Here is a 25,162-nt window from a genome sequence, read left to right as displayed (position 1 = left end):
CTCCTGTCTTTAACCGTTGGGTTTATGCTAGTAATGGGGGACATGGGATCCATGTACTCATCATCATAGTTCTAGCATATTCTATGGATAGGTCAAGTGTAACTTATCAGAATATTCCTAATTATATAATGAAAGCAGATCAGACAGACATTAGCAGGACTAATATTAACAGAAAGGCTTAAAAAAAAATATACATTAAAAAAACACGTTTATAAAGGGAAGATATGACTGTACTCAGAAATGAAAAACTACAAGCCCTACGACAATAAATAAGGTTTGCAAACTGTTATGGAAACTTACACTTCTCCAATGGGTGCGTAAGTGGAGCCCGTTACTGAAAACTCATTCAAAAAACAGTTATCGCCTTCAACTCTATCAATAATAAACATCTGTAAGAAGATGGGAAAAGACAATCAGTTTGGGTTATTCTATTATACATTTTTTTTTAGGTCCTTATCGTAAACTCAAAAATGTTAAACGGAATATACAAAAATCATATAGTGTACGTCATGTCAATACAACCTTAAACTTGCATATTTCTAAAGTCGTTTTTTCCTATTGGTAGGTCGAGTTTAAAGACGTTCTCTTGTCCATTAAAAGCGCAGACACTTTAGAACAAATTGCATTCGGTATGTTACAGAGGACTGCACTGTATGGATATCTGCTTATTTAGGCTGCGCTCACACTGACTTTGGTGGCTCGGAATGAAGCCTCAGTCGGCAGTTCAGTTACATTTGATGGCAAGTATATTATAGGATTTTTCTTCCCATCAAAACAGAAACCATGAAGAAACCCTATAAGTCAATTGGGTATGCTATGAATAGAAGGCACAACGCATGTGTGAATAGAGCCATGCACATCATTGTTACAGTACAGTCTATGGACGCACTATATACATAGATGTCAATGTACACAATAGGCCTATAGATTTGTTATATTGTGGCAATACTGAACTATAGCAGTTTATTTACAAAGTCACAGCAATTTCCATGTTAAAACAAACCAAATTTAAGATCTTTGATTTCACAATATATCCAAAAGATCTCTATATAGAATGCAGCAAGAGATTTCCCATTCACGTCTCACCTAAACGTTACCTCCAATTTCAGAATCACAAAACACTGACAGCTTGGTCATGTACTTTGTTTTATCCTATTCAAAGCAGTAACAAGTGTCCTAGCTACAGACCTGAATATCTCAGGGGTCAGGTAGCCAAAAGTGCCTGGAATGTACTCACTAGCGTCTAACTATTGGTTTCTTTCTACAGAAGTATGAGGGTCTTTAATTATTCGGAGCACTTCTTGCTTATTGAAGGGAAAAAACAAAAAAAAAAAAAAAACCCTGCACAAAAATCCATGAGGTAACCACGCTGGCACAAAACACCAAACCTGGGACTCCCACAGGTCACAAACCTGAAGGTAAAACATTTCCAACATAGAACTGTCAACATCTCCTCTTCCAATGTAGCCATTGCCTAAAAAGCAGTTCAACATTTATACTAGCACTGTCGACCACAAAAAAAAACAAAAAACCACAAGAGCGCCATGATACTACACGCTTAAAGGGATATTGCCATCTCCTAAAGTAATGGCATATTTCTAAGTTATGCCATCACTTTATGATCAGTTGGGGTCCGACCTCTGTGTCCTCCACCAATCCCGAGAATGAAGGGGCTGCCCACTTCTAAGTTTTCCCTGCACGTCGGCGCAGGGAGGAAAAAAAAAAAAAAAAAAGTGAAGGGGCACAGCACTAAATTAGCACTGCATCCCCTTCATTCTCAGGATCAGTGGGGGGCCCAGAGGTCAGCCCCTTACGCATCATAATGAGATCACATATCCTAGCGATAGGTCACCACTTTATAAGACGGAAATACCCTTTAACCCCTTCCCGACATTTGACGTATCCATACGCCAAAGTCGGGAGGGGGGGGGGGGGGGTAACGGAACGGGCTCACAGAGTGAACCCGCTCCATACGATGCCGGTGTCGGCTGTTTGCTACAGCCGACACTTCAGAGTAACTAGCGGCATCGCGCTCGTTAAATGCTGCGGTCAATAGCGACCGCAGCATTTAAATAGTTAAAACGAGGGGTCGACCCCCTCTAACAGCTCATCGTGCCCCCCTGCAACACAATCACGGGGGGGGCGATGGTTGCCATGGCTGCCTGGGGGCCTAATGAAGGCCCCCAGGTCCGCTATCTTTGTGCACCTATTAAGCCCTGCCCCAATCATGACCTGCATGGTGAACGCCGTTCAAAAAAAAAAAAAAAGTTGGTAAAAGCGCCAGAATCGCTAAACGTTGCATGTACACCAAAATGCTATTAAAAACTACAGTTTATCCTGCAAAAAATAAGCCCCAGTACCACTTAATCGACGGAAAATTAAAAAAAGTTATGGCTTTCGGAATTTGGCGACACAAAAATTCTTTTTTACACGGAAAAGTAGTAAAATATAGAAAAAACAAAACATATATATATTTTGTGTCGCCGTAATCGTATTGACCCATAGAATAAAGTTAACATGTTGTTTTAATTGCAGTGAATTCCGTAAAAACGGCGTGCAAAAAACCATGGAGGAATCTGTTTTTTTCATTTTCTACCCCACAAATAATTTTTTCCCGTTTCCTAGTACATTATATGGCACAATAAATGGTGCTCCGAAAAACTACTCAAGCCCTCGGGACTATATCGACGGAAAAATAAAGACGTTATGGCTTTTGGAAGGTGAGGAGGAAAAAACGAAAGTGAAAAATCTGAAAAAGGGCTGCGGCGGGAAGGGGTTAATATCCTGCCTACAATTCAGAGTATATCTCCATAAATCATACAAACTGCTGTCCCCGCTGGCTATGGTACAATAATCTGCTCCTAAGGCCTTGTGTACACAGCCGTTTCCACATACTTCTTTCTGTATATGGCAAATCGTTGAAAGCTTTGGGATGAGTCACGGTCCCACATCACAGGATGCATGTACGTACGTATACACAGGCTCTTAAGAAAACAGACTACATCATAAACGCAACATGAGCAGCTTCCAGACTTTCTTGTTCAGTGACTTTTGGTAAAAAACAACATACTCCGACTTACAACACAAAACCCAAATATTGGCTACATCAACCCTTGTACAAAGGAGATTTATAATGAATAGCTAGCAAAGGGCAAATCCAAGAAAGGAGATTGTGCAAGTTTGCTGTAGGAACAGACACAAATATTACAGCAATTCTCACGCACTACATCATTTACAAATAGTTAGCGGGCTGCCACTATCCCATACAAGCTTACAATTGCTGCCCCCCCCCCCCTCCCACCCCTTGAAAGCTTATTAGGCCTAGTTCACAAGGTATTTTGCAGGAAGAAAGTGGGGACACAATGCTTTGTAACATCTTAGGAAGCACAAGAGAACAAGCCTTGCTCTGAATACAGCAGTTACGGAAAAAGACTGCAACTGGTCTCATGGTGAATACTGATCAGCGCCTGCCGGCTGATAAATAGAGGTTACAATTCTACTCCGCGAGGATTAGGTAAAGACGACCGGTCAGTCAAATAAGAACAGGAATTCTATAAAAGCCTAATGAGTTTTTCATTTTAAAAGTTGACAATTCTGGCCTGCCAGATGAAAGAAACAAAACACATTACACTGATGAATAACAGAGCAAACATGAAAACAAATCTATTCAGGTTACCCCTGCAGCACATACGGAGAAGCCTGATTTTAGGGTTGTGTTTTTTTCCAGACAGACTCAATCTTCTACTTCGAATGCAGCAAGAGATGGAAGCAGAAATTGCCCATTCATCCATGACGTACTTAACAAGGCAATGCACCGCAGGCACAACTGACTAGCAAAATGATGGAGGCTGGATCTTCCTTTACTAAAAGAAAAGCACTACACCACTTAAAGTCAAGGTGACATTGATAAAGCAGGCAATAGGTTACTGTCACAAGACCAAACCAAAATCTAAGTCTTCACCAAATTGGAGAATTTTTTTTTTATGACTATGCAATTGTTTCTACGAAAAAAATGGGAACTTTACGGAACAGAAACCAACTGCAATGGAAGTATTACCATTGTAATGGCTATTAGTATTGCAAACGGAAGCTATGGTTTCCGTTAATCGGTTCCTCCAACAGAAAGATCGAATTAAGCCGATGAACAGAAGCCCAACGCTGATGTGAACGAAGCCTTACTGAGGTAATATAAAGCGCTACAGATTCAATTTATTTACAAAAAAGTAAACATGATGCGATTTCTTACCCTACAGACAGACATCTGGTTAGTGGTTAGAGTACCGGTCTTGTCAGAGCAAATAACGGACGTACAGCCCAGTGTTTCAACTGATGGCAAGCTCCTGACAATTGCATTTTTCTTTGCCATTCTTCTAGTACCCAAAGCCAAACAAGTGGTGATAACAGCGGGCAAACCCTCAGGAATAGCAGCAACAGCCAGGGCAACAGCAATTTTGAAATAGTAAATTGCTCCTCTTATCCAAGAGCCGCCATGCACCGGATCATTGAAGTGTCCAATGTTGATGATCCACACAGCAACACAAATTAAGGAGATCACTTTAGAAAGCTGCTCCCCAAATTCATCCAACTTCTGCTGCAGAGGAGTCCTCTCTTGCTCTGTAGCTACCATTTCATCACGAATCTTGCCGATTTCAGTGTTGACACCAGTTGCTACCACTACACCAATGGCTTTACCAGCAGCAATGTTTGTACCCTGATGGAGAAAAGCAGAAAACATTTTAAAAAGAATTGAAGTGAATATAGTTAAGGAGTTTAAAGGGGCTCTGTCAGCACATTATAAGTGCCCCATCTCCTACATAAGGAGATCGGCGCTATAAATGTAGGCGAGTTTTTTTTAAATAAACAGCATTACTATCTGTTTTTACCACTTTATTAGCGTTTTTAGATTTATGCTAATGTGTCTTAATGCCCAAGTGGGCGTATTTTTACTTTAGACCAAGTGGGCGTTGTATAGAGGAGTGTATGACGCTGACCAATCAGGATCATGCACTCCTCTCCATTCATTTAGTCAGCGCATAGTGACACTGCGTTATTCACTATGTGCGGTCTTATACTGACATATTTACGTTACTGAAGTGTTTAGTCAGTGAATAGACATTCCACGGGATGTCTATTCACAATCTCTGCACTTCGTTACTGTTTCTGTGGTATTTACAGCAGAGCAAAGCGTAATCTCGTTGTAACCTGTCATCTACAGCATAATTTCGCGAGATTACACTTACTCTGCTGCAACTACCACAGAAACCGTAACGAAGTGCAGAGATTGTGAATAGACATCCCGTGGAATGTCTATTCACTGACTAAACACTTCAGTAACGTAAATATGTCAGTATAAGACAGCACATAGTGAATAACGCAGTGTCACTATGCGCTGACTAAATGAATGGAGAGGAGTGCATGATGCTGATTGGTCAGCGTCATACACTCCCCTGTACAATGTCCACTTGGTCTAAAGTAAAAATACGCCCACTTGGGCATTTTTGACACTCATTAGCATAAATCTAAAATCGCTAAGAAAGTGGTGAAAACAGAGTTGTTTTTTTTTTTAAATAAAAAGCACTGCTGTCACCTACATTATAGGGCTGATCTCCTTATGTAGGAGACAGGACACTTATAATGTGGTGACAGAGCCTCTTTAAATTACTGTACCATGTATAATGCTTACTTACAGAAAACAGCATGTTCTTCTTATCTTGGTTTACAGCTCGAGGATCAGGGACTGGGTCAGTGTGCTTTATTACAGACACAGACTCCCCTAAAAAATAATAATAAACATCGCACGTTGTAGTAAGAACATTGTATTTACCTCAAGCAAAAAAAATTAAAAACTAACTTAGAAAACAAAACACAGAACCCATACTCCAACTACGGATTATGTGCATGTTGGAGTACAAAGTGTGGCCTTCCTTTGCAGAGTCACAATCTGCTCCTCATCTTACATTAGAAGGTAGTGGAGATACAGGAGAACTACTAGAAGATTTATATTATACAGCGTTTAAAACTAATTCCAGCGCCAAGTTGTCAGAGGTTGAAGTTACAGGCCTCCTGTTTTGATACATGTAAAGCCATAGAAACCAATTTCAATATTAGATTTCATTTTTTTTGCCCAAAAGGGGGCAATACTAATTGGCTCTGAATTTCGAACCAACTTCTCCTTTAAGGGCTTGTTCACACAGTGGCTAATTGATGCAGATTTTGCAGGCATTTTTTTTTTATGCAAAAGCTAGAATTGGATCTAGAAGGGGAGAAATTTTAAGGCCTTCCTTTATATATTTCTTCTATTTGGTTCCGTTTCTGGTTTTGGCTTAAAAATACATGCAAAATCTGCATTGTGTGAATAAGGCTTTAAAGTGCTAACCCCACGTTCATTATTGGCAAAATAGCAACCTATTAGTGAAACCGTGTAACCCACTTGTTTTATACATACCAGTAAGAATGGACTGGTCTACTCTCAACGTTGTAGATTTGATAGAAGTTAACCGTATGTCCGCTGGGACTTTATCACCAACTAGAAAAAAAAATATGCAAGACATTTTTTTAAATAATATTTACAAATACCAAAATCTGCATTAAAAAGATTCATCTAAACATAAGGCTGTGTTCACAACAGCGTTGCCCTTCCGTTGAGGGGTTCAGTCGGGTTGACCCCTCAACGGAAAGGCAAACTGAAACCTTAGCTTCAGTTTCCCTCACCAATCGATCGAAACATTGCTATAGGTTTCCGTTCGTCACCGCTGTGACAGGGTTACGTTGTTTTGACTAAATCAATAGCGCAGTCGACTACACTATTGGTTTAGTAAAGAACAACGGAACCCTGTCACAGCGGTGACAAACGGAAACCATTAGCAACATTTCTGTCACCATTGAGATCAATGGTGAGGGAAACGGAAGCTTAGGTTTCAGTTTGCCTTTCCGTTGAGGTGTTAACCCGAAGGAAACCCTCAACGGAAGGGCAGCGCTAATGTGAACAGGCCCTAACTAACATTATTCACATCTACGTTGTGAACAGTTTGTTTAGTCATGGGAGTCAAAAATAGAATTTAAAGAGGCTCTGTCACCACATTATAAGTACCCTCTCCCCTCCATAAGGAGATGGGCGCTGTAATGTAGGTAACAGCAATGCTTTTTATTTAGAAAACGATCTATTTTCACCAAGTTATGAACGATTTTAGCTTTATGCTAATGAGTTTCTTAATGCCCAACTGGGCGTGTTTTTACTTTTGACCAAGTGGGCGTTGTGGAGAGAAGTGATGACGCTGACCAATCAGCGTGATACACGTCTCTCCATTCATGTATTCAGCACATAGTGATCCTGCTGGGTTCACTATGTGCTGTCACATACACCCACATTAACGTTACTGAAGTGTCTTGACAGTGAATAGACCACCTCCAGCCAGGACGTGATGTCTATTCACAATCCCGACACTTCGCTAACGTTTGTGTGGGACTTACAGCACATAGAGATCACGTCTTCCTGTGCTGTAAGTCCCACACAAATGTTACCGAAGTGTCAGGATTGTGAATAGACATCCCGTTCTGGCTGGAGGTGTTGTCTATTCACTGTCAAGACACTTCAGTAATGTTAATGTGGGTGTATGTGACAGTGATCCTGCGTTGTTCACTATGTGCGGATTACATGAATGGAGAGAAGTGTATGACGCTGATTGGTCAGCGTCACACTTCTCTCCACAACTCCCACTTGGTCAAAAGTAAAAACACACCCAGTTGGGCATGAATAGTCATTAGCATAAAGCTAAAATCACTCATAACTTGGTGAAAATAGATAGTTCTAAATTAAAAAAAACAAACACTGCTGTTACCTACATTACATCGCCAATCACATTATGTAAGAAAATAGGCCACTTATAATGTGGTGACAATCTTCTACATAAATGTGATCGACGTTGTAATGTAGATTACAGTAATGTTTTTTATTTAGAAAAACGATCATTTTTGACGGAGTTATGACCTATTTTAGCTTTATGCTAATGATTCTTAATGCCCAACTGGGCGTGTTTTACTTTTTGACCAAGTGGGCGTTGGAGAGAAGTGTATGACGCTGCCCAATCCGCGTCATACATTGAGCTCCATTCAATTACACAGTGATCTTACTGGATCACTTTGTGCAGCCACATACACACACACATTAACGTTACTCAAGTGTCCTGACAGTGAATAGACATCACTACCAGCCAGGACATCATGTGTATTCAGAATCCTGAACGCTTGTGGTGGATTTACAGCACAGCAAGCGTAGTCTCGCGAGATTACGCTGTAAACTGTAATTTACAGCGAAATTATGCTTGCTGTGCTGTAAATCAACCACAAATGTTAGCGAAGTGTCAGGATTCTTAATAGTCAGTTGACAGGCAATTAGGCCATGCCTCCGACACGGCCTAATAGGCATGCATAAAGGCAGGGCAGACTTGGGGGGGGTCTTTGTTAGACACACGGCTGCCATGGCAACCTGTTAACGGCCGGAGATCGCATTTGCGGGCCACCAATGGGTGACAGAGGGAGTTCCCCGTCAGAATGGAACACTGACAAACGGAAACCATAGGTTTCCATTTGCATCATCATTGATTTCAATGGTGACGGATCCGGTGCAAATGGTTTCCGTTTGTCTCAGTTGTGCAAGGGTTAAGTTATTTTGACGGAAGCAATAGCATAGTTTACTACGGTATTGCTTCCGTCAAAACAACTATCTGATGCATTGACCAATTGTCCCACGTAGCGTAAACGCTGCGGAATTCTGTGCGGAAATTCCGCAGCATAGTGAATAAGATTTAGAACATTTCTTGCCCATGCTGCGAAAACAAAACCGCAATGTAAATGTTACTAAATTGACATGCCGCGGAACTAAAATCCAGGTCAATTTATGCTGCATTTTTGTTGGTTTTCCCCAATGACTTCAATGGGGATCCAAAACGCGCTACAGAAAGCCAGGTGTTGCGACTTTTGCAGCGATTATGCCGCAAAAAAACAAAAATACTGGGGGAAAAAGAACCCAAACAAAAAAACACTTACCACCCAGAACGCCCACACCTTCCTGCAGTTCGGCCTCCTGGGATGACATTGCATGCCATGTGACCGCTGCAGCCAATCATAGGCTGCAGCATCATCCAGGGAGGCCGGACCGCAATGGATGGATGCATCTCCATAACCTACCTACGTAAGTATGAGCAGTTTTTACCGCTGCTTTCTACAGCAGAAATGCCGTCCAAAAAAAAAAAAAATGCACCACAATATGGTGCGGTTTTCGGACGGAATGTACTGCGGGTTCCAGGTCTGATACGCTGCGTGTTTTTTTACGCAGCGTATCCGTCCCGTGGGAACCCGGCCTAAGAACTCAACCAGGTGCTCAAGTTCTGGCTTAGCAGCATTAGTAATAAAATTTACTGCTGCACATAAACTAGTATATGAAATCAAGTGAACCTTCTGAAAGCGACTGCCAGCCTGTGATAGGGTGAGAGTAATGTAATAACTGCTATATATATATATATATATATATATATATATATATATATATATCTCTGTCTATCAGCTATGCCACATATTGAAGAAAATATCCACATCAAATAAAACAAGGCAGGGTTTACATTGACTACCGTGTTTAGAATTCTGAGAAGTGAAAAATAAAGCAAAATCATTTTATTGAGGTTTTATACAAAATTTTAATGCAATCCCATGATTAACGGCAATGCAGATACAAAAGGGCTGGCATGGTGAATTGCACGCCTCTGTACCATAGGGAGCTGTATGTGCTAGTAGTCCCTAGTGGGAGTCCTTATGCAATTACAAGTAATAGCTTGTTTTGAGGTTTCTGTTATTAAACATCTGCAGGAAACCTTCCCAGGTTAAATAAAACACCTATGAGGCACCTATAATGCAATGGATCTTTTTTCTAAATAGTCAGTGAGTGAACAAATATCAGCTGGTGCGTATGTCCAATAAGACAATATCTAGGGCTTTAAAAAAAAAAAAAAAAAAAGCTTCCATTACATCATCTATAGATCTATATTAACAACAGTAACGCAGTGACCTGGTTTTAGGATATGAAGTATATGAGGCTACTGGGTACAAGTATATGTCAAGCTTTAAAACATCTCCAAGGACATGCATGAACTTGGCACTTTCCACAGCCAGAAGTTACATGAATGCGAATGAAGTCTTGCATGCTTTTTAGGCAGGTTATTTTCCTGCCCCCACTTTGTAATATGACTGGGAAGAAGTAAAATGTCAAATAATGGTACAAATGATAAATGGGAGTTCTTAAAATCTACTTTGTATAATTATAGTGCAAAATTTATTCCTATAGGCAACAAGTATAAACGACTAAAATTAAACCCCACATGGCTTACACCTTCTGTAAAAAGGGCAATACATGACAAAAAAAGGGCATTTAAAAAATACAAATCTGAGGGTACAAAGAGCTTAATAAAATCTGCAAAAATAGCAAATGAAAGGCAGGTGGCCAAGGATAGTAAAACAAGGGGATCAAGAGAAGGCAGTTCCTAAATTGGTTCTTCAACACTCTATATACAACAGAAGAAAGAGCAGCTGATGTAGCCGGTGCCAGTGCTGTTAATATATCAGTTGATATACTGAATTGGCTGAATGTAGAGATGGTCCAAGCTAAATTAAATAAATGTACACAAGGCCCTGTGACCAGATGGGTTACACCCTAGAGTTCTTAAAGAGCTTCGTTTAGTTATTTCTGTCCTGCTCTTCATAATATTCAGCGATTCACTAGTGCCTGGTATAGTGCCAAGGGACTGGGGCAGGGCAAATTTGGTGCCTATTTTCAAAAAGGGCTCTAGGTCTTACCCAGGTAATTATAGACAAGTAAACTTAACATCCATCGTGGGGGAAAAGGTTTGAGGGGCTATATAGAGGATTATGTGCCAAAAAATAATAATAAAATAGTATTCTAAGTGACATCCAGCACGGTTTTACCAAGGACAGAAGTTGTCAAACCAACCTGATTTGTTTTTATGAAGAGGTGAGCAGAAGCCTAGACAGAGGGGCCGCTGTGGATATAGTGTTTATGGACTTTGCAAAGGCATTTGACACTGTCCCTCAGACGTCTAGTGGGTAAATTAAGGACTATAGGTTTAGAAAGTATAGTTTGTAATTGGATTGAGAATTGGCTCAAGGACCGTATCCAGAGAGTTGTGGTCAATGATTCCTACTCTGAATGGTCCCCGGTAATAAGTGGTGTACCCCAGGGTTCAGTGCTGGGACCACTATTATTCAACTTATTTATTAATGATAGAGGATGGGATTAATAGCACTATTTCTATTTTTGCAGATGACACCAAGCTATGTAATAATGTTCAGACTATGGAAGATGTTCGTGAATTGTAAGCCGATTTGGACCCACTAAGTGTTTGGGCATCCATTTGGCAAATGAGGTTTAATTTAAAGTTATGCATCTGGGTAGCAACAATCTGCATGAATCATATGTGCTAGGGGGAGCTAGAGAATTGTTAAAAGGAAACGCAGTTCCAATTTTATTTCAGAAAATTCTTAAGACAAATGTCTCAGATGCAAAGGTGGTTATCCGTATTGATGGTGCCTACGCGTTTCAGACAAATGCAACGTCCTTACTCATGGCTCATAGTCATCCAAATCATACTAAATCGAGGTTTATATCCGGTCATCAACAGGTGAAATAGATTGCAGTTCAAACAATGCATATTAGAGAATCAGGTAAGTAAATTAATGACCAAACTATTAAAGATGGAAAAGAATTTGTTGGATGTATGATAGTTTGTGATAATAGTTGTATTCTCGAATAATCAAATTCTGTTATAACTATATTAATACAGGTTCTTGGCGACCAGACATAAACCTTGGAATACATACATACGCTGGCTGGACTAACTGCGTTAACAATTCTGCAGTTGTGATTAATGTCTATGTCTGTTCCAGCCAGCTTATTGTTCTTAAGATATTCTGTGATTTATAAATTATGTAATTTTTAGCTTTTTTCTTATATTTAACTTTTTTTGTGTGAGCATGTATGTATTCCAAGGTTTATGTCCGGTCGCCAAGAACCTGTATTAATATAGTTATAACAGAATTTGATTCGAAAATACGACTATCACCAAAAACTATCATACATCCAACAAATTATTTTCCATCTTTAATAGTTTGGTCATAAATTTACTTACGTGATGCTCTAATATGCATTGCTTGCAATCTATTTCACCTGTTGATGACCGGATATAAACCTCGATTTAGTATTTGGTTGACCATGGGCCATGAGTAAGGACGTTGCATTTGTCCAAAACGCGTATGCACCATCAATACGGATAACCACCTTTGCATCTGAGACATTTGTCTTAAGAATTTTCTGAAATAAAATTGGAACTGCGTTTCCTTTTAACAATTCTCTTGGACTGGATCGCGGTCTTCTCTCCTGTTTCAATCACCGTGTGCCGACACAGAGATCCGGGCGCAGTCTGCAATGAAGTCCTGCTAAACGGTGAGCTGGAGGATTCCTCCCGCAAACTTTTTTCTATGTAACATGCTCCATCAAGCCATTTTCGTAATCACTGCATCTGCCATATCAAGTACTAATTCACATGCGTTAAGTAGTGAGGAATTAAGGCTAGTCATTTTAAAGCCATTTATATTTGTGTGTCAAACATTGGAAAACAAAACATGCAATAGCGCGATCATTGTAGAAACACACAGCAGCTAGCACTCTTATAATAAGAGATAGTGGCCACAGAAAATGCTTAGAACAATGGACACCATAAAACAGATCGCAGTCAGTCATTTTCTCCGCTGTCACAGAAGGCAAACTGGTTTCGACATACAAATGTCATTGGCATACGGCCTAGAATTCCATCTCAAGATATGCATCCCTGTGTGAAGTGCTTCATTTCCCTACATGGACATCTCTCTACAAATTCTATGGCAAAGTCCATACAATACTAAACATAAAAGGTATTAGTAATATGCTCCACATACAACAGCTACTTAACATGAGTGCTGTAGACCTACAATAAATTTCACTCATGTCTGGTCTTAAAAGCTATATGACATTTATAGACAAAGATTATAACATGCAGAGCTCAGCACCAGACAGTAAATTCATCAATGGAAACCCTACACGGCTAGATTTGCCCTGAGCAGGGAATTATTCCACCACTTGGAGGTTACTAAATTGAAAAAACGTAAGCATAGAAATGAATTTTGAGGCAGATTCCAAAATGCCTGCACGTATTTTTCCACAGCGTTTTTCACCTGTGGCCAATTAAGCTAATGAAAGGACCGCGGGAAAAAAACTCAGAGATGAGTGCTGTTTTATCTGCCTCCCACTGATTTTAATGGGAGGTCAGTGGCGGAAACCGCAGCAGGACATGCGCCCCCCCCCCACACACACGAGGGGCCAAAAGGACCCCGAGAGAAGAGAGAGAAGAAAAAAAAAAAAAAAAAAAAAAAAAAAAGCCTCTGGCACGCTTCAAAATAGAGAGGGGGGGCGATTTCGGACACTTTTGGCATGGATTCAGACGGTTTCCACGGAAAAAAATAAAAAAATAACTGTACTGATCATTAGGATGAGTTAACTAAAAAAACATTACACAACAGTTCTTAAAAGCCTGTCACATTACTACTATGAATGCAAATACACGCTTACCAGCAACTTCAACAATGTCACCAGGGACAATATCTCTGGCTTTAATCCTCTGGACACTTTTCCGGTCCTGTCGGTAAATTTTGCCCATTTCAGGTTCATACTCCTTGAGTGCTTCAATAGCATTTTCAGCATTTCTTTCCTGTTAAGGAAGTAGAGAAATGTCATTGCAGCAAAGTATGGAAAACAACATTTCAAAGAAAAACACGTGGGAAGATTTAGAAGACAAATCAAGCAGAGCCAAAATTCAAAGGGGTATTCCCATAATTAAAGAGGCTCTGTCACCAGATTATAAAATCCCTAACTCCTATTGAATGTGATCGGCGCTGCAATCTAGATAACAGCAAAGTTTTTTTTTTGCGCAATTTTAGATTTATGCAAATGAGCTTTTCAATGGACAACTGGGCGTGTATTGTGTTTTTACAAACTGGGCGTGTATTGTGTTTTTACCAACTGGGCGTGTATTGTGTTTTTACCAACTGGGCATTGTGAATAGAAGTGTATGACGCTGACAAATCAGCGTCATGCACTTCTCATCGTTCCCACCCAGCTTCTTTCACTGCAGACACACAGCGTGACGTCACCCACAGGTCCTTCAACCTTGGCGTCGGACGAGAGAAGACACATCGGCTCCAGGCGTCCGAGAGGGTACAGTTGAATCTGCAGCAGCATCACCGTGTGCAGGTAAGCATAGTAAACTCCCTAGAGACGAGCATATTACCCTCTCGGACGCCTGGAGCCGATGTATCTTCTCTCGTCCGACGCCAAGGTTGAAGGACCTGTGGGTGATGTCACGCTGTGTGTCTGCAGTGAAAGAAGCTGGGTGGGAATGATGAGAAGTGTATGACACTGATTTGTCAGCGTCATACACTTCTATTCACAACACCCAGTTGGTAAAAAACACAATACACGCCCAGTTGGTAAAACGAGAAAGCACGCCCAGTTGGTAAAACGAGAAAGCACGCCCAGTTGGTAAAACGAGAAAGCACGCCCAGTTGGTAAAACGAGAAAGCACGCCCAGTTGGTAAAACGAGAAAGCACGCCCAGTTGGTAAAACGAGAAAGCACGCCCAGTTGGTAAAACGAGAAAGCACGCCCAGTTGGTAAAACGAGAAAGCACGCCCAGTTGGTAAAACGAGAAAGCACGCCCAGTTGTCCATTGGAAAGCTAATTTGCATAAATCTAAAATTGCTCATAACTTGGGCAAAAATGATGGTTTTTTAAAAAAAAAAACCTTTTCCGTTATCTACATTGCAGCGCCCATCACATTCAATAGGAGCTAGGGATTTTATAATCTGGTGACAGAGCCTCTTTAACATTGTGGATAGGTGACCTATGATAGCGGGGGGCCCTCAACACTGTTCCCGCCTTTCTCCTCATTGCACATTCACAGTGAGGAGTAACCAGTCCCAGTGGTTAGGGCCCCCAGCGATCATACGTTTATTACCAATCCTGTGGTTAGGCGATAAAAGTTAATTGTGGGAAACCCCTTTAAGTGATAACAGCCGTCACTCTAAAACTAGCTTGTTCTTTTCTTTCCTGAAACCAATATTTCCTCCCTGAAAGTTGTTCTCAGGAAAACATTGTAAAGGCACCCATACAGGGGAAAAAAATAAAAAGTCGTCCCAACTTGTTGAGACCAGTAAACTATGTAATGCGCATGTGGGTGCCACAACACTCCCTCTATGGCATATGTCGAGAGAAAGAAGGATTGGGTATGTTGGATTTCTACATGCAACCTTTGTTCCCACAGAAATGTCTGTCAGTGGCTTACTCCCCTCTTCCCATGGAAAGCACATGCATGCATATGTGTATTGGAAGGAATAGCTATCGGTCCCCCCTGTGACTCTTGGGACCTTGAGACAAAACACCACATATACTTTGTTGCCAAAACTCAAAGATGTGAGTCAGCCCTTTGCTATAGGCCCTACTCTAAAGCACAGTCTTGTGAATACAATTACTCTGTAAAGTCAAAAGTAGAGGTCATGTAATGACACCTGACAACCAGAAGCTATCACACAAGATTTCCCAATATGCTGGTAAAAAAAAAAAAAAAAAAACACGCACTAACAAATACTCCCCCCCCCCCCCCCTCCATCAACAGACGGGGGTTATATGTCCATTTAAGTCAATTCTAAGAGTACAACACAAAAGCACAAATAAATAAAATTTATTTTAATGACATACTAAAAGCAATAACAAAAAAAAAAAATTTACGTGACACCTTCCCTTTAACGCTTTGGCAAAAATTCCCAAAAGTTTTGAGAAACCCAAATAAATACCTAAACTATAATATAAAACAAAATCCTATTAAACCCTTTATACCCCTATTTCATGAAATTAGACGCCTTAGGCGCTGTTCAGATCGGTGTTGGAAGCCTCCGTCGCATAAGATGTCCTATCGGACAAGAGTAAAACATGCAGCCCTACTTTTAGGGTATGTGCACACACACTAATTACGTCCGTAATTGACGGACGTATTTCGGCCGCCAGTCCCGGACCGAACACAGTGCAGGGAGCCGGGCTCCTAGCATCATACTTATGTACAACGCTAGGAGTCCCTGCCACGCTGCAGGACAACTGTCCCGTAGTATAATCATGTTTACAGTACGGGACAGTTGTCCTGCAGCGAGGCAGGGACTCCTAGCATCGTACATAAGTATGATGCTAGGAGCCCGGTTCCCTGCACTGTGTTCGGTCCACTACTTGCGGCCGAAATACGTCCGTCAATTACGGACGTAATTAGTGTGTGTGCACATACCCTTACAGTCAAAGCGACGAAATGCGGTGGACCTCATTGTAAGTCAATGGAGTCCGTCGAGTGCCTTTGATGTCCGTACGTGATCAGTCACAGCAAGTCACGACATTACATACGTCTTAGGCAATGAAAGGTTTAAAGAGGCTCATGGAAATAGATCTCTAAAAGATGCCACATATTACAATTTTAAAACTTAAATGAAGGTTTTATTTTCATGCACAATGCAACAAACCTATCGCAGATACAACTACTAGACAACAATGTGTACAGACAAATTTCACAATTGACTGTACTTCTGAATGTGACATATTCAATCCTTGTAAGAAGAGTCAAGTGGGATGCTACCGATATCCCATATACACTTGTAATACTAAAAGAAGAATGAGAACATTGCAAAACAAAGTCTCAATATGTCTTATGCAATCGGCAACATGTTAAAGACTTGCGCAACAGGAAATTGCAGCACTTGCAATGAGCTCAAACCAACTGGATAGATTAGTAAGACAGTTTTCAGAGGTATAGGGGCAGAACATATAAACCTTCAAAACTAAGGGTCAGTTCAGTTTTTTTGCCGCTGAATTTGAGGTGGAAATTAAGTCAGAATCAGCACCAATAAATGCCCCAAATTGCACCCATTGATTTCAATGGGAAGAAGAGGAGTTTTATCTCCCCAGCGGAAGTTCTATTGACTACCCGCATACGCTTTCCTGGAACGGTTTCCACCTCTGACCTTCCATTGAAATCAATGGGAGGCCCAAGAAAAAAAAACAAAAAACGTGCCGCTCATTTGACGCATTGGATTCATTTAACAAAATGAAAAAGCAAAAACAAAAACCTCCACGTGAACTTACCCTATGAGTGTGGAGGAAAGAGATTTGCACATTTCACAAACAGGTTTTGTAACGCCTGTGTGCCAACAAATTTTCCCTACAACATGCCAGTGCAAATAAGTATCAGCTACAGAACACAACTCTTTAGTGCACCTACAAACCAGCATCATATTTCAAACAAAATAGATTGGTTAGATGAAGAAACAGAAGACTGGAGAGCTTTACCAAAATGGTAAGCGTGGACTTAAGGCAAATAATTAAGAATAGAAAACAAAGACTGAAGACCATTTCCCACTCAGCAGTAATGTGCCCTGCTTAAAGGAAATCTAAACAAAAAATGCACACAATTTTTTTTTACAATTAATACTGATAAATAAAAGAATTTTATATGTGTCCCCCAAGAAATCAGCTATTCTACCTTCCCCACAATACTGTATTTGGCTGTAAAACAACTGCCTGCAGCAGGAGCCTCCCCCTCTGCAGGACACAGATTAGAAGTCCCGCTGATTAACTAAACCCCGCCCCAGTTAATAATGGAGTAGATCTGTAGGAAATTAACCCCTGCAGACTGACCGTGTGATTAAGTTGGTCTCCTGTTTATTATGGTCATTCATTTCTAGGTTTAGTGTTCCTTTAAGGGCTAGTTCAGTTTTTGATGCGGAAACTGCGCCAAAAAACTGCTGAAATCGCCTCCTATTGATCTCAATGGGAGGCGGAGGCGTGGTTTTCCCGCAAGCGGGGAAAAAAAAAAAAAAGTGACATGACCTATCTTGAGGCATTTTCCGCCTCAAAAACCCCATTGAAAATTAATTAAAGATGGAAAAAACAGCCACTGCGTTTTGACGCATTTTTGGGAAAAACACTCAGGTTTTGCCTTTGCCTCTTGAAGATAAAAAATAAAAATAAAAAAAACGCATCAGGAAAAGTGTGTGGTGCAAATCCACTTTAAAAACAAAAACAGATTTATGCAGGCAGACTATTCTGTGTGAGCTAGGCCTAAGAGTGAACACTGTCACCTGAAACAGATATGTATTTAGAGTAAATATGTCCAAGCAAATCTACGGCTGATTCTAAGAGAAGGTTGGAAAGGCGACAGATTGCAGTGCCATACCGCAAATATTGACTTACCTGCCAAACACCCACAATGGCATTTGCTACTAATATAAGTAAAATTACAAAAGGCTCTACAAAGGCTGTGATTGTTTCTTCACCTTCCTCGAACCATGCCAATACCTGAAAAAGAAGAAAATACATTAGCAAAAAAAACGCCAAGACCCCCGTGTCCTCATAAGGAATTTACTGGCACGGTCTACATTATCATACACTTACAATAGACAGTTAAGTGGTGACTGCTTTTACTACTACATGAGACCTTAGGCACAACTAAACTCCAAGACAAAGATGGGAAAAATAATTATTGTCAGGCTGATAAACAGGGCAGAGCGTTTCAGGAATAAATTCATTAACGTTTTACTGTAAGCGGTCTGCCCTTCTGTAAGAGACAGCCGAGCTGGAGAGGGCTCAAACGTCCCAAATAGAAGTTCTAACAAAGCAGGAATGTCTTACAGTGTTATGTTTAAACAAGAACTCGCTGAAGTATATACTAACCGTGCTTACCACAATACATGCTCAGCTACACAATACATGGTCAGAGATTATTGTGGAACAAGACATAAAAAGCCTTAATAGGAAAGTCATGTGTCAAGGACATTCTTCCCTGGTCCCTGAATTCCATCCAGCAGTGATACAAGCATGAGAAAATACACTGGGGGTATACATTAAGCAAGCACTTGTAAGACCACATTAACAAATCATCCTAGACAGGATTAAAAGGATTACAGGCTTGTGTATTTTCTGTCTATACATAGCAGGGATATATACCGTTACATATTACATAACGACTCTTCCCCTGACTAGCTTATTTACACAGTTCTCATGTCCAGAAACCCAAAGTTCCCACCACTAGCTCAGCGAGTGGACTACAATCTGTTCCCAAGGGGAACAAAAATACTGAGAGGAAACGGTGTTCCGCACTTCTGGGATATGTCGGATATTGCAGTTCAGCCTCATTCACTTAAATGGGAATGAGCTGCAATACCAGACACCACCTATGGACAAATGTAGCGCACCTACGAGTGCTGCACCCCCTTCAAAACAGCGGATTGGCGGGGGTCCTGGGAGTCAGACCCTGGCCCATCAAATATTGATGTCCTATCCGGAGGATAGGCCATCAATTAGGGACTGGACAACCCCTTTAAATATGTTGTCTTAATATGTTGTGGTTTTTTTTTTTTACAATAAGTGCTATTTTTTATTCTTTAGTCTGGTTTTCTTTTGGCTTTTTTTAAACAAATTGGTTAACTTTATTTTGTCCCACTAGGGGACTTACTTATGATTTTTACTTTGAAAAGCAAAAAAAATAAAAAAAAATAAAATGCATTGGAAGCACTAGTGCCGGTCAATGAAAATCTGACAGCCACCTATTAGGCAATGCATAGAGAATAGCCTAATAGGCATCTGCACATGGCAGACATGGGGGCCTTTCTAAGGCCCCTGGCTGCCATATTTAACTGTTTGCCCCACGATCGTGTTACAGGGGTAGGTGAAGGGGAATCAAAGGGAGCAGTGGTTAATACTGACATCTAAGGGATTAAACGGCAAAGATCAGAGTAAACGCCCCAAGGTGAATCTATACTGGTTACACTAACCTACTTTAAAACAGTAAAGCAGCATTCTATCTACAGCAACATGGGGGTCCAGTGTTTGACCAAGGCAACATTTATTTCCATAGAGTATGAATGCTCGCAACATACTTGTGCGTTTCCGGCTGCGGACTATGTTGGCGCTATATGAATAATGAAAAATATACACAGCTTCTAGTCTGGATGCATTGAATTCAAGCTGCAGTCAAAGCTGGACGGTAAATGAGGAACTTTAATTTAAATTTCCAATTTTTCTCAGATGAGCTGAACTAGAAACGCAGTACAGCTTGAACCAATTCATCCATTCAAAATAGAATCATTTGGCAGAAGTCGCTACTCTAGAAAATGCCAACATGTTACGTAGTTTGCTCCCAGGGGGATTTGCATCTTCACTTGCTATTCCGCTGGATCCCCTCGGTCCTCTAGCCACTGAATACCAGTAACGCAAATACTACAGCTGTCAAGATTGAAGAATCATCCATTAATATCGAAGCTTTGTGCCATTGAAAGCAGAACTAAACAAGGTGAACGTTTACTAGACCCCCACATCATGAGTAACTACTATTCCCCCATCACTGGAGCAGTTTATCATTTTGACTGAAAAATCAGGAGAAAATAAAATGCATTCTGATCTGTCCAAAAGAAGCAGACACTACGGTTTCCCCATCTATGCAGATACCTTACACCTAGAGACATTACAAAATGTTGCTCTGCCAAGGGGTATGTTTTTATTATATGCGATCACCTATGTTATGTCTTCATCCAAGGTACCCCAATACTAAATTACCCCTTACTTCCCTTTACCTAGAGTGACTAAGTAATTGTTTAAGTTTAGAACTAAAGTTAAAACCTATACCCATTAAACCTCACAACTGGTAGGTTAAAGTGGTTTTCCCATGAGAGAGGGGTTTATGACATATCCACAGGATGTCATAAATATCATATATATATGTGGGTCCCACCATCGCTGAGGTACAATATTTCCCTAAGTCCCATAGGGCTGAATGGTCGTTCCGGAAACAGCATGGCTCACAAGCTACGCTACTTCCGTAACTGCCATTCACTGCTATGGGAGATGCAGAAACAGCGTAGCTCAGAGTTACGCCGTTTAGGTAACTCACGACCATTTAACAATTTTCATGGTCGGAAATCACGTCATTCAGCCACAACACAACACAGAGGGCTAGACAGGGTTTCGGGGCCCTGTTCTGGAGATAGTTGCGGGTCCCAGAGGTGGGACCCGCAACTATCTGACATTCATGACATAGCAAATGTCTCATGGGAAAACCCCTTTAAACTAGGCTCAACATTTAAGAAGCTTCACTTACAGCTACTTTCTAGTCATGCTGGAAGATCATCCTGTGAAGCATAGTAAATTATATTCCGACAACTATACATAGCAGGACTGATCCAGACAGAAAACTTGCAGCCTAGACAAACCACATTATATACTCCAACGATCCATGAAACAAAGTACAATACATACGCAGATTAACCCCTTAATGACCAGCTAAATTTTCAGTTTTTACCGTTTGGGGGGGGGGGGGGTAGAAAACATTTTTTTACACAGTAAATATAGGAAAACGCGGTTCTCTGCAGCATTTTAGATCCCCTTCACTTTTCACGCTAAATAACCTGTTAGATTAATTCTTCAGGGTTATTACGGTCGTGTAGGTTTTTGTTTTTATTCAATGCAGGGGAAAAAATATATTTTATGCAAGATAATGACTTACTTTTTGTAATCTTAAGGGATAACTTTGTCTACAACTCTATTTTTTTTTTTACTTATAACGTATTAGCATACTCCTGTATGCGAATACATTACACTGTCACTATAACACAGGCTGCTGTTAAGGCAGCACATAGTGTGCCGTAACAGCAGGCAAACTGAACAGACCGCCCTGGGGTCCTTTCTAGGTACCCAGGGCTTACTGCAGAGGGATTCCCCGGTATTTGATCACATCACCAGGTTTCCAATGACGTGATCACAGAGGGGAGTTCCCTTTGATGATGCCATGGTCCGCGGCGATCAAAGGGTTAAACAGCTGGGGTCCGAATGTTTTCCAGCCCCAGCTGCATTTAGCAGGCTGCTCTAAGATCAGGAGCTGTAAGTTACAGCTCTAGCTTAAAGGACGAGTGCTTCCAGAAAAAAAAACAAAAAAAAAAACAAAACATGATTTTAGCATATTAACCGTGCCATCTGTCAACAGATGCCATCTCTTCCTGGGTGCAGGAAGAGGAATATATTATTTCAAACCTCCCCTCATTAAAGGTCAGTTACTAAAAGTTGGTCAAGAAAGGAGTCACCTCTGCTACTATTTGTCGTTCGACTTAGAACCATTTGGGGACACTAGGCAGTTAGTGAAAATAAACTGAATTCTACACGCTTCCACAGCGGTCTCGACAAAGGAAAACAGTTCTAGAACATGCCGGAAAGAAGACGAACACCAATGGGTCTATCCATCCTACTTGAACGTATTGTATTGACCACGTAGACTTAGGTCAGATTTATACACCTACACAATGTTGAACGCTATAGTCGATCTACATGTGAAGTGCAGTTCGGTCAACTGTAGTAATTTTCAAAGGGACTACTGACAGGAAGTCCAGAAATATCCCCCAACCCCCCCATGATCACTACGAGAACCTTCAGAAAGCCTTACATACATGTGTAAATGGTATTAGCTGCTCTTAGAACATGTGTATTGTCCCCCACACGCATAAAAGGAACACTTCTCCATATACTTACAAATGATATACAGGCAGCAAGTAGCAAGATTCTAACTAGTAAGTCTTCAAACTGTTCAATCACCAATTCCCATAGTGTTTTCCCTAAGGAAAGAGAAAGACACTTGTCACAGACTGGCACAACGTAGAGAAATCTAGTCAGACATCATGAGCCGCACATACCTTCTTCTGCAGGCAATTCTGAGAAGGCCAATGATCCAGGAGCAGGAGGGGAGGTAAAGAAAAGGAAATCATTAGTATCAAATGTATATAGAAAGCACAAGACAATATCCCAAGTAGGCGACACTTGCAAGGAAGCTATTCTGACAGTGCCCAAGGCATCTATTCACATTACTCAGGCCGCACACAGCCCTCATTCATAGTGACGTATACTGAATGGATTCAGCAAACCTGTACTTTTTATATCTTTGGCTCTATATACACACAATCCAGGATTATTATATATAGTGTCTAGGATTGGTTACTATTGACATCTATATTTACTGCATCACAAAAATAATAATCTGGAGTAGTCTAACTGGATCCTGATGTCTAGATCTACCCATGATCATAAGAAAGCGGCTATAGATCTGTCATCCCTTGCATCTAGAGATGCCCATAGGGCACCGCTGGTGTCTGTTCACATCTGCAATATGGCAGATCCGCCGCACGACAAAGCTGGATTCAGTTTGGAAAACCAGAATAGCATTTAAAAAAAAAAAAAAAAAAGGTCCTCTAGATGGGTGAGAGGCCAATATACAAAGGATATAAAAGAATTAGGGCCTGTTCACATCTGTGTGGATATTGCCATTCTGCTCCATCAGAGGAGCAGTACGAATATACCTGTAGCACCGATTCCGCTGCACGATAGACGCCACCGGCAGCCAACAGAACCCATTGGGTTCCTGCGGTTTTACTAGTATTTTCGGCAGGATCTGCAATGGAGGCCCCTAAAGCAGATGTGAACAGGCCCTTACTAATCAGTCACAGATCTGGGGCGGCCTTCTGGGGAGGCTCGCAGTACAAGAATGTGACCACCACATAGAACATCCTGGAATCATTTTGGCAAAAATAGACAGCCCACAACTAGGAGCACGGCTACCAGACCCCGCTGTGGTCCCTTCTAGGGACTCCCACCTGTAATGGCACTAGGTACATAAAGCCCCACTAGCAGATGTCAGCGGAGACACCGGCTCGGAGAATGAACACACGAGGTTGCATCCAGGCAGCCATCTTCTGTGTGATCCTGTGACGCCGGGTAGAGTAGGGATTGGCCGTGACAGGAAGTGCTTACATGAAGATGACTGCAGCTTTTCCACAGACATTACACACAATGGCATCCTCCACACAAGCCTTACACCGGGCACTGGCCGCTCACTATACATTACCCTGCCCATGCTACCAACTCTGCCATGCCCCCCCCCCCTTCCTGACTGCACCTTGAGGGCACGTACCGTTGGTCCCCCATCTCTCCTTCTGCTTCTTCACCTGCTCCAGGCCCAGACCCGTGCTCTCATTCACGTTGAAATGCGCCAGAACCTCCTCCACCGTCTTGGTGTGTGCGTTCTCCATGGCTGGATCTCTCCTCCCTCTCCTCACCCTGGTTCGCTTCTTCTCAGCGCACAATAGGCCGGCGGAGTCTTTACAGCGCTCTTCCCATACGAGCTCTGTCTCAGGGATGGGGCAGGTTGCGGTCGCTATTAGCTGCCAGGCGATATTAGGATTCCTTCATACAAAGCTACCGATGACTGCGTCTCCTCAAAGTAGTGCCCGCGATTATATCGATTCACGGGTGTTCCCGAGTAACCCGCGCTGCCTCAAAGCGCTTCGCCTGAGCAGACCAGGACGAGCCGAGGTAATAAGGAAGGTGTCTATAGCGAAGTCCCGGGCAGCTTCTGTTCACAATTCCCTTACTCGGTTCCCTTAGTGTTATCCTGGATCTGCGGCCTCCCTTTTATGGCCTCTCCCTTCCGTGCGTCCAGCCTGTGTGCTCCTGTACCGCCGCTACGAGTGGCAGTGCCGTACAAGCCGCTATAACATTTTATTCCGAGGCTGCTCAGGGCTCACGATCGCGGCATGTGGAGGACTTTGATTGGTTGAAGTGCGCGTCATCAAGCCACTCCCCTTTTCTCCGGCAGGATCCCGGATCACCATGACGTAGCTCGAAGTGTCCCTGTGGGGGAGCAGCGTCCTGCGCTCATCTGAGGTTGGGGCGGCTGTTCTGGGAGCTGCTTCTCCAGTTCTCACCATCCGTGATGTGTCCCCAGCTCTATGTACTGTTCGCTTTCTACAGTCAGTCAGTCAGTCACTGAGACCTATGTATCCATGTAAAAGGTTTTGAAGATTCAAAGGATGCAAAAAATTCAGGAGTGCATAAAAAATCCCAAATTTCATATTTATCATAAGTAAATTCATGACAGCAATCATTTGGCAAATAATCAGGTGTTTATTTCACACAGGCAAAAAAACCTGCATGCGAC

The 25,162-nt window shown here is 41.6% G+C and overlaps 1 protein-coding gene across 1 annotated transcript in view; it reads right to left on the bottom strand.

Moving 5' to 3' along the window:
- Positions 1–24,780, bottom strand: part of ATP2A2 (ATPase sarcoplasmic/endoplasmic reticulum Ca2+ transporting 2) — a 44,585-nt gene extending 19,805 nt beyond the window's left edge. Inside the window, exons 1-9 of the mRNA XM_075834532.1 lie at positions 24,137–24,780; positions 22,866–22,883; positions 22,705–22,787; positions 18,382–18,486; positions 13,670–13,808; positions 6,446–6,526; positions 5,688–5,773; positions 4,247–4,711; positions 301–389 (exon numbers count right to left, since the gene is read on the bottom strand). Coding sequence (XP_075690647.1) covers positions 301–389; positions 4,247–4,711; positions 5,688–5,773; positions 6,446–6,526; positions 13,670–13,808; positions 18,382–18,486; positions 22,705–22,787; positions 22,866–22,883; positions 24,137–24,254 — 1,184 coding nt within the window. The 5' untranslated portion in view covers positions 24,255–24,780. The remainder of the gene's footprint in view (positions 1–300; positions 390–4,246; positions 4,712–5,687; positions 5,774–6,445; positions 6,527–13,669; positions 13,809–18,381; positions 18,487–22,704; positions 22,788–22,865; positions 22,884–24,136) is intronic.
- Between the last annotated feature and the right edge of the window lie 382 nt (positions 24,781–25,162).

This window comes from Rhinoderma darwinii, chromosome 1 (assembly GCF_050947455.1).
Source record: "Rhinoderma darwinii isolate aRhiDar2 chromosome 1, aRhiDar2.hap1, whole genome shotgun sequence".
Classification (NCBI taxonomy): Eukaryota; Metazoa; Chordata; class Amphibia; order Anura; family Rhinodermatidae; genus Rhinoderma; species Rhinoderma darwinii.
This window is presented reverse-complemented; position numbering and strand designations above follow the sequence as displayed.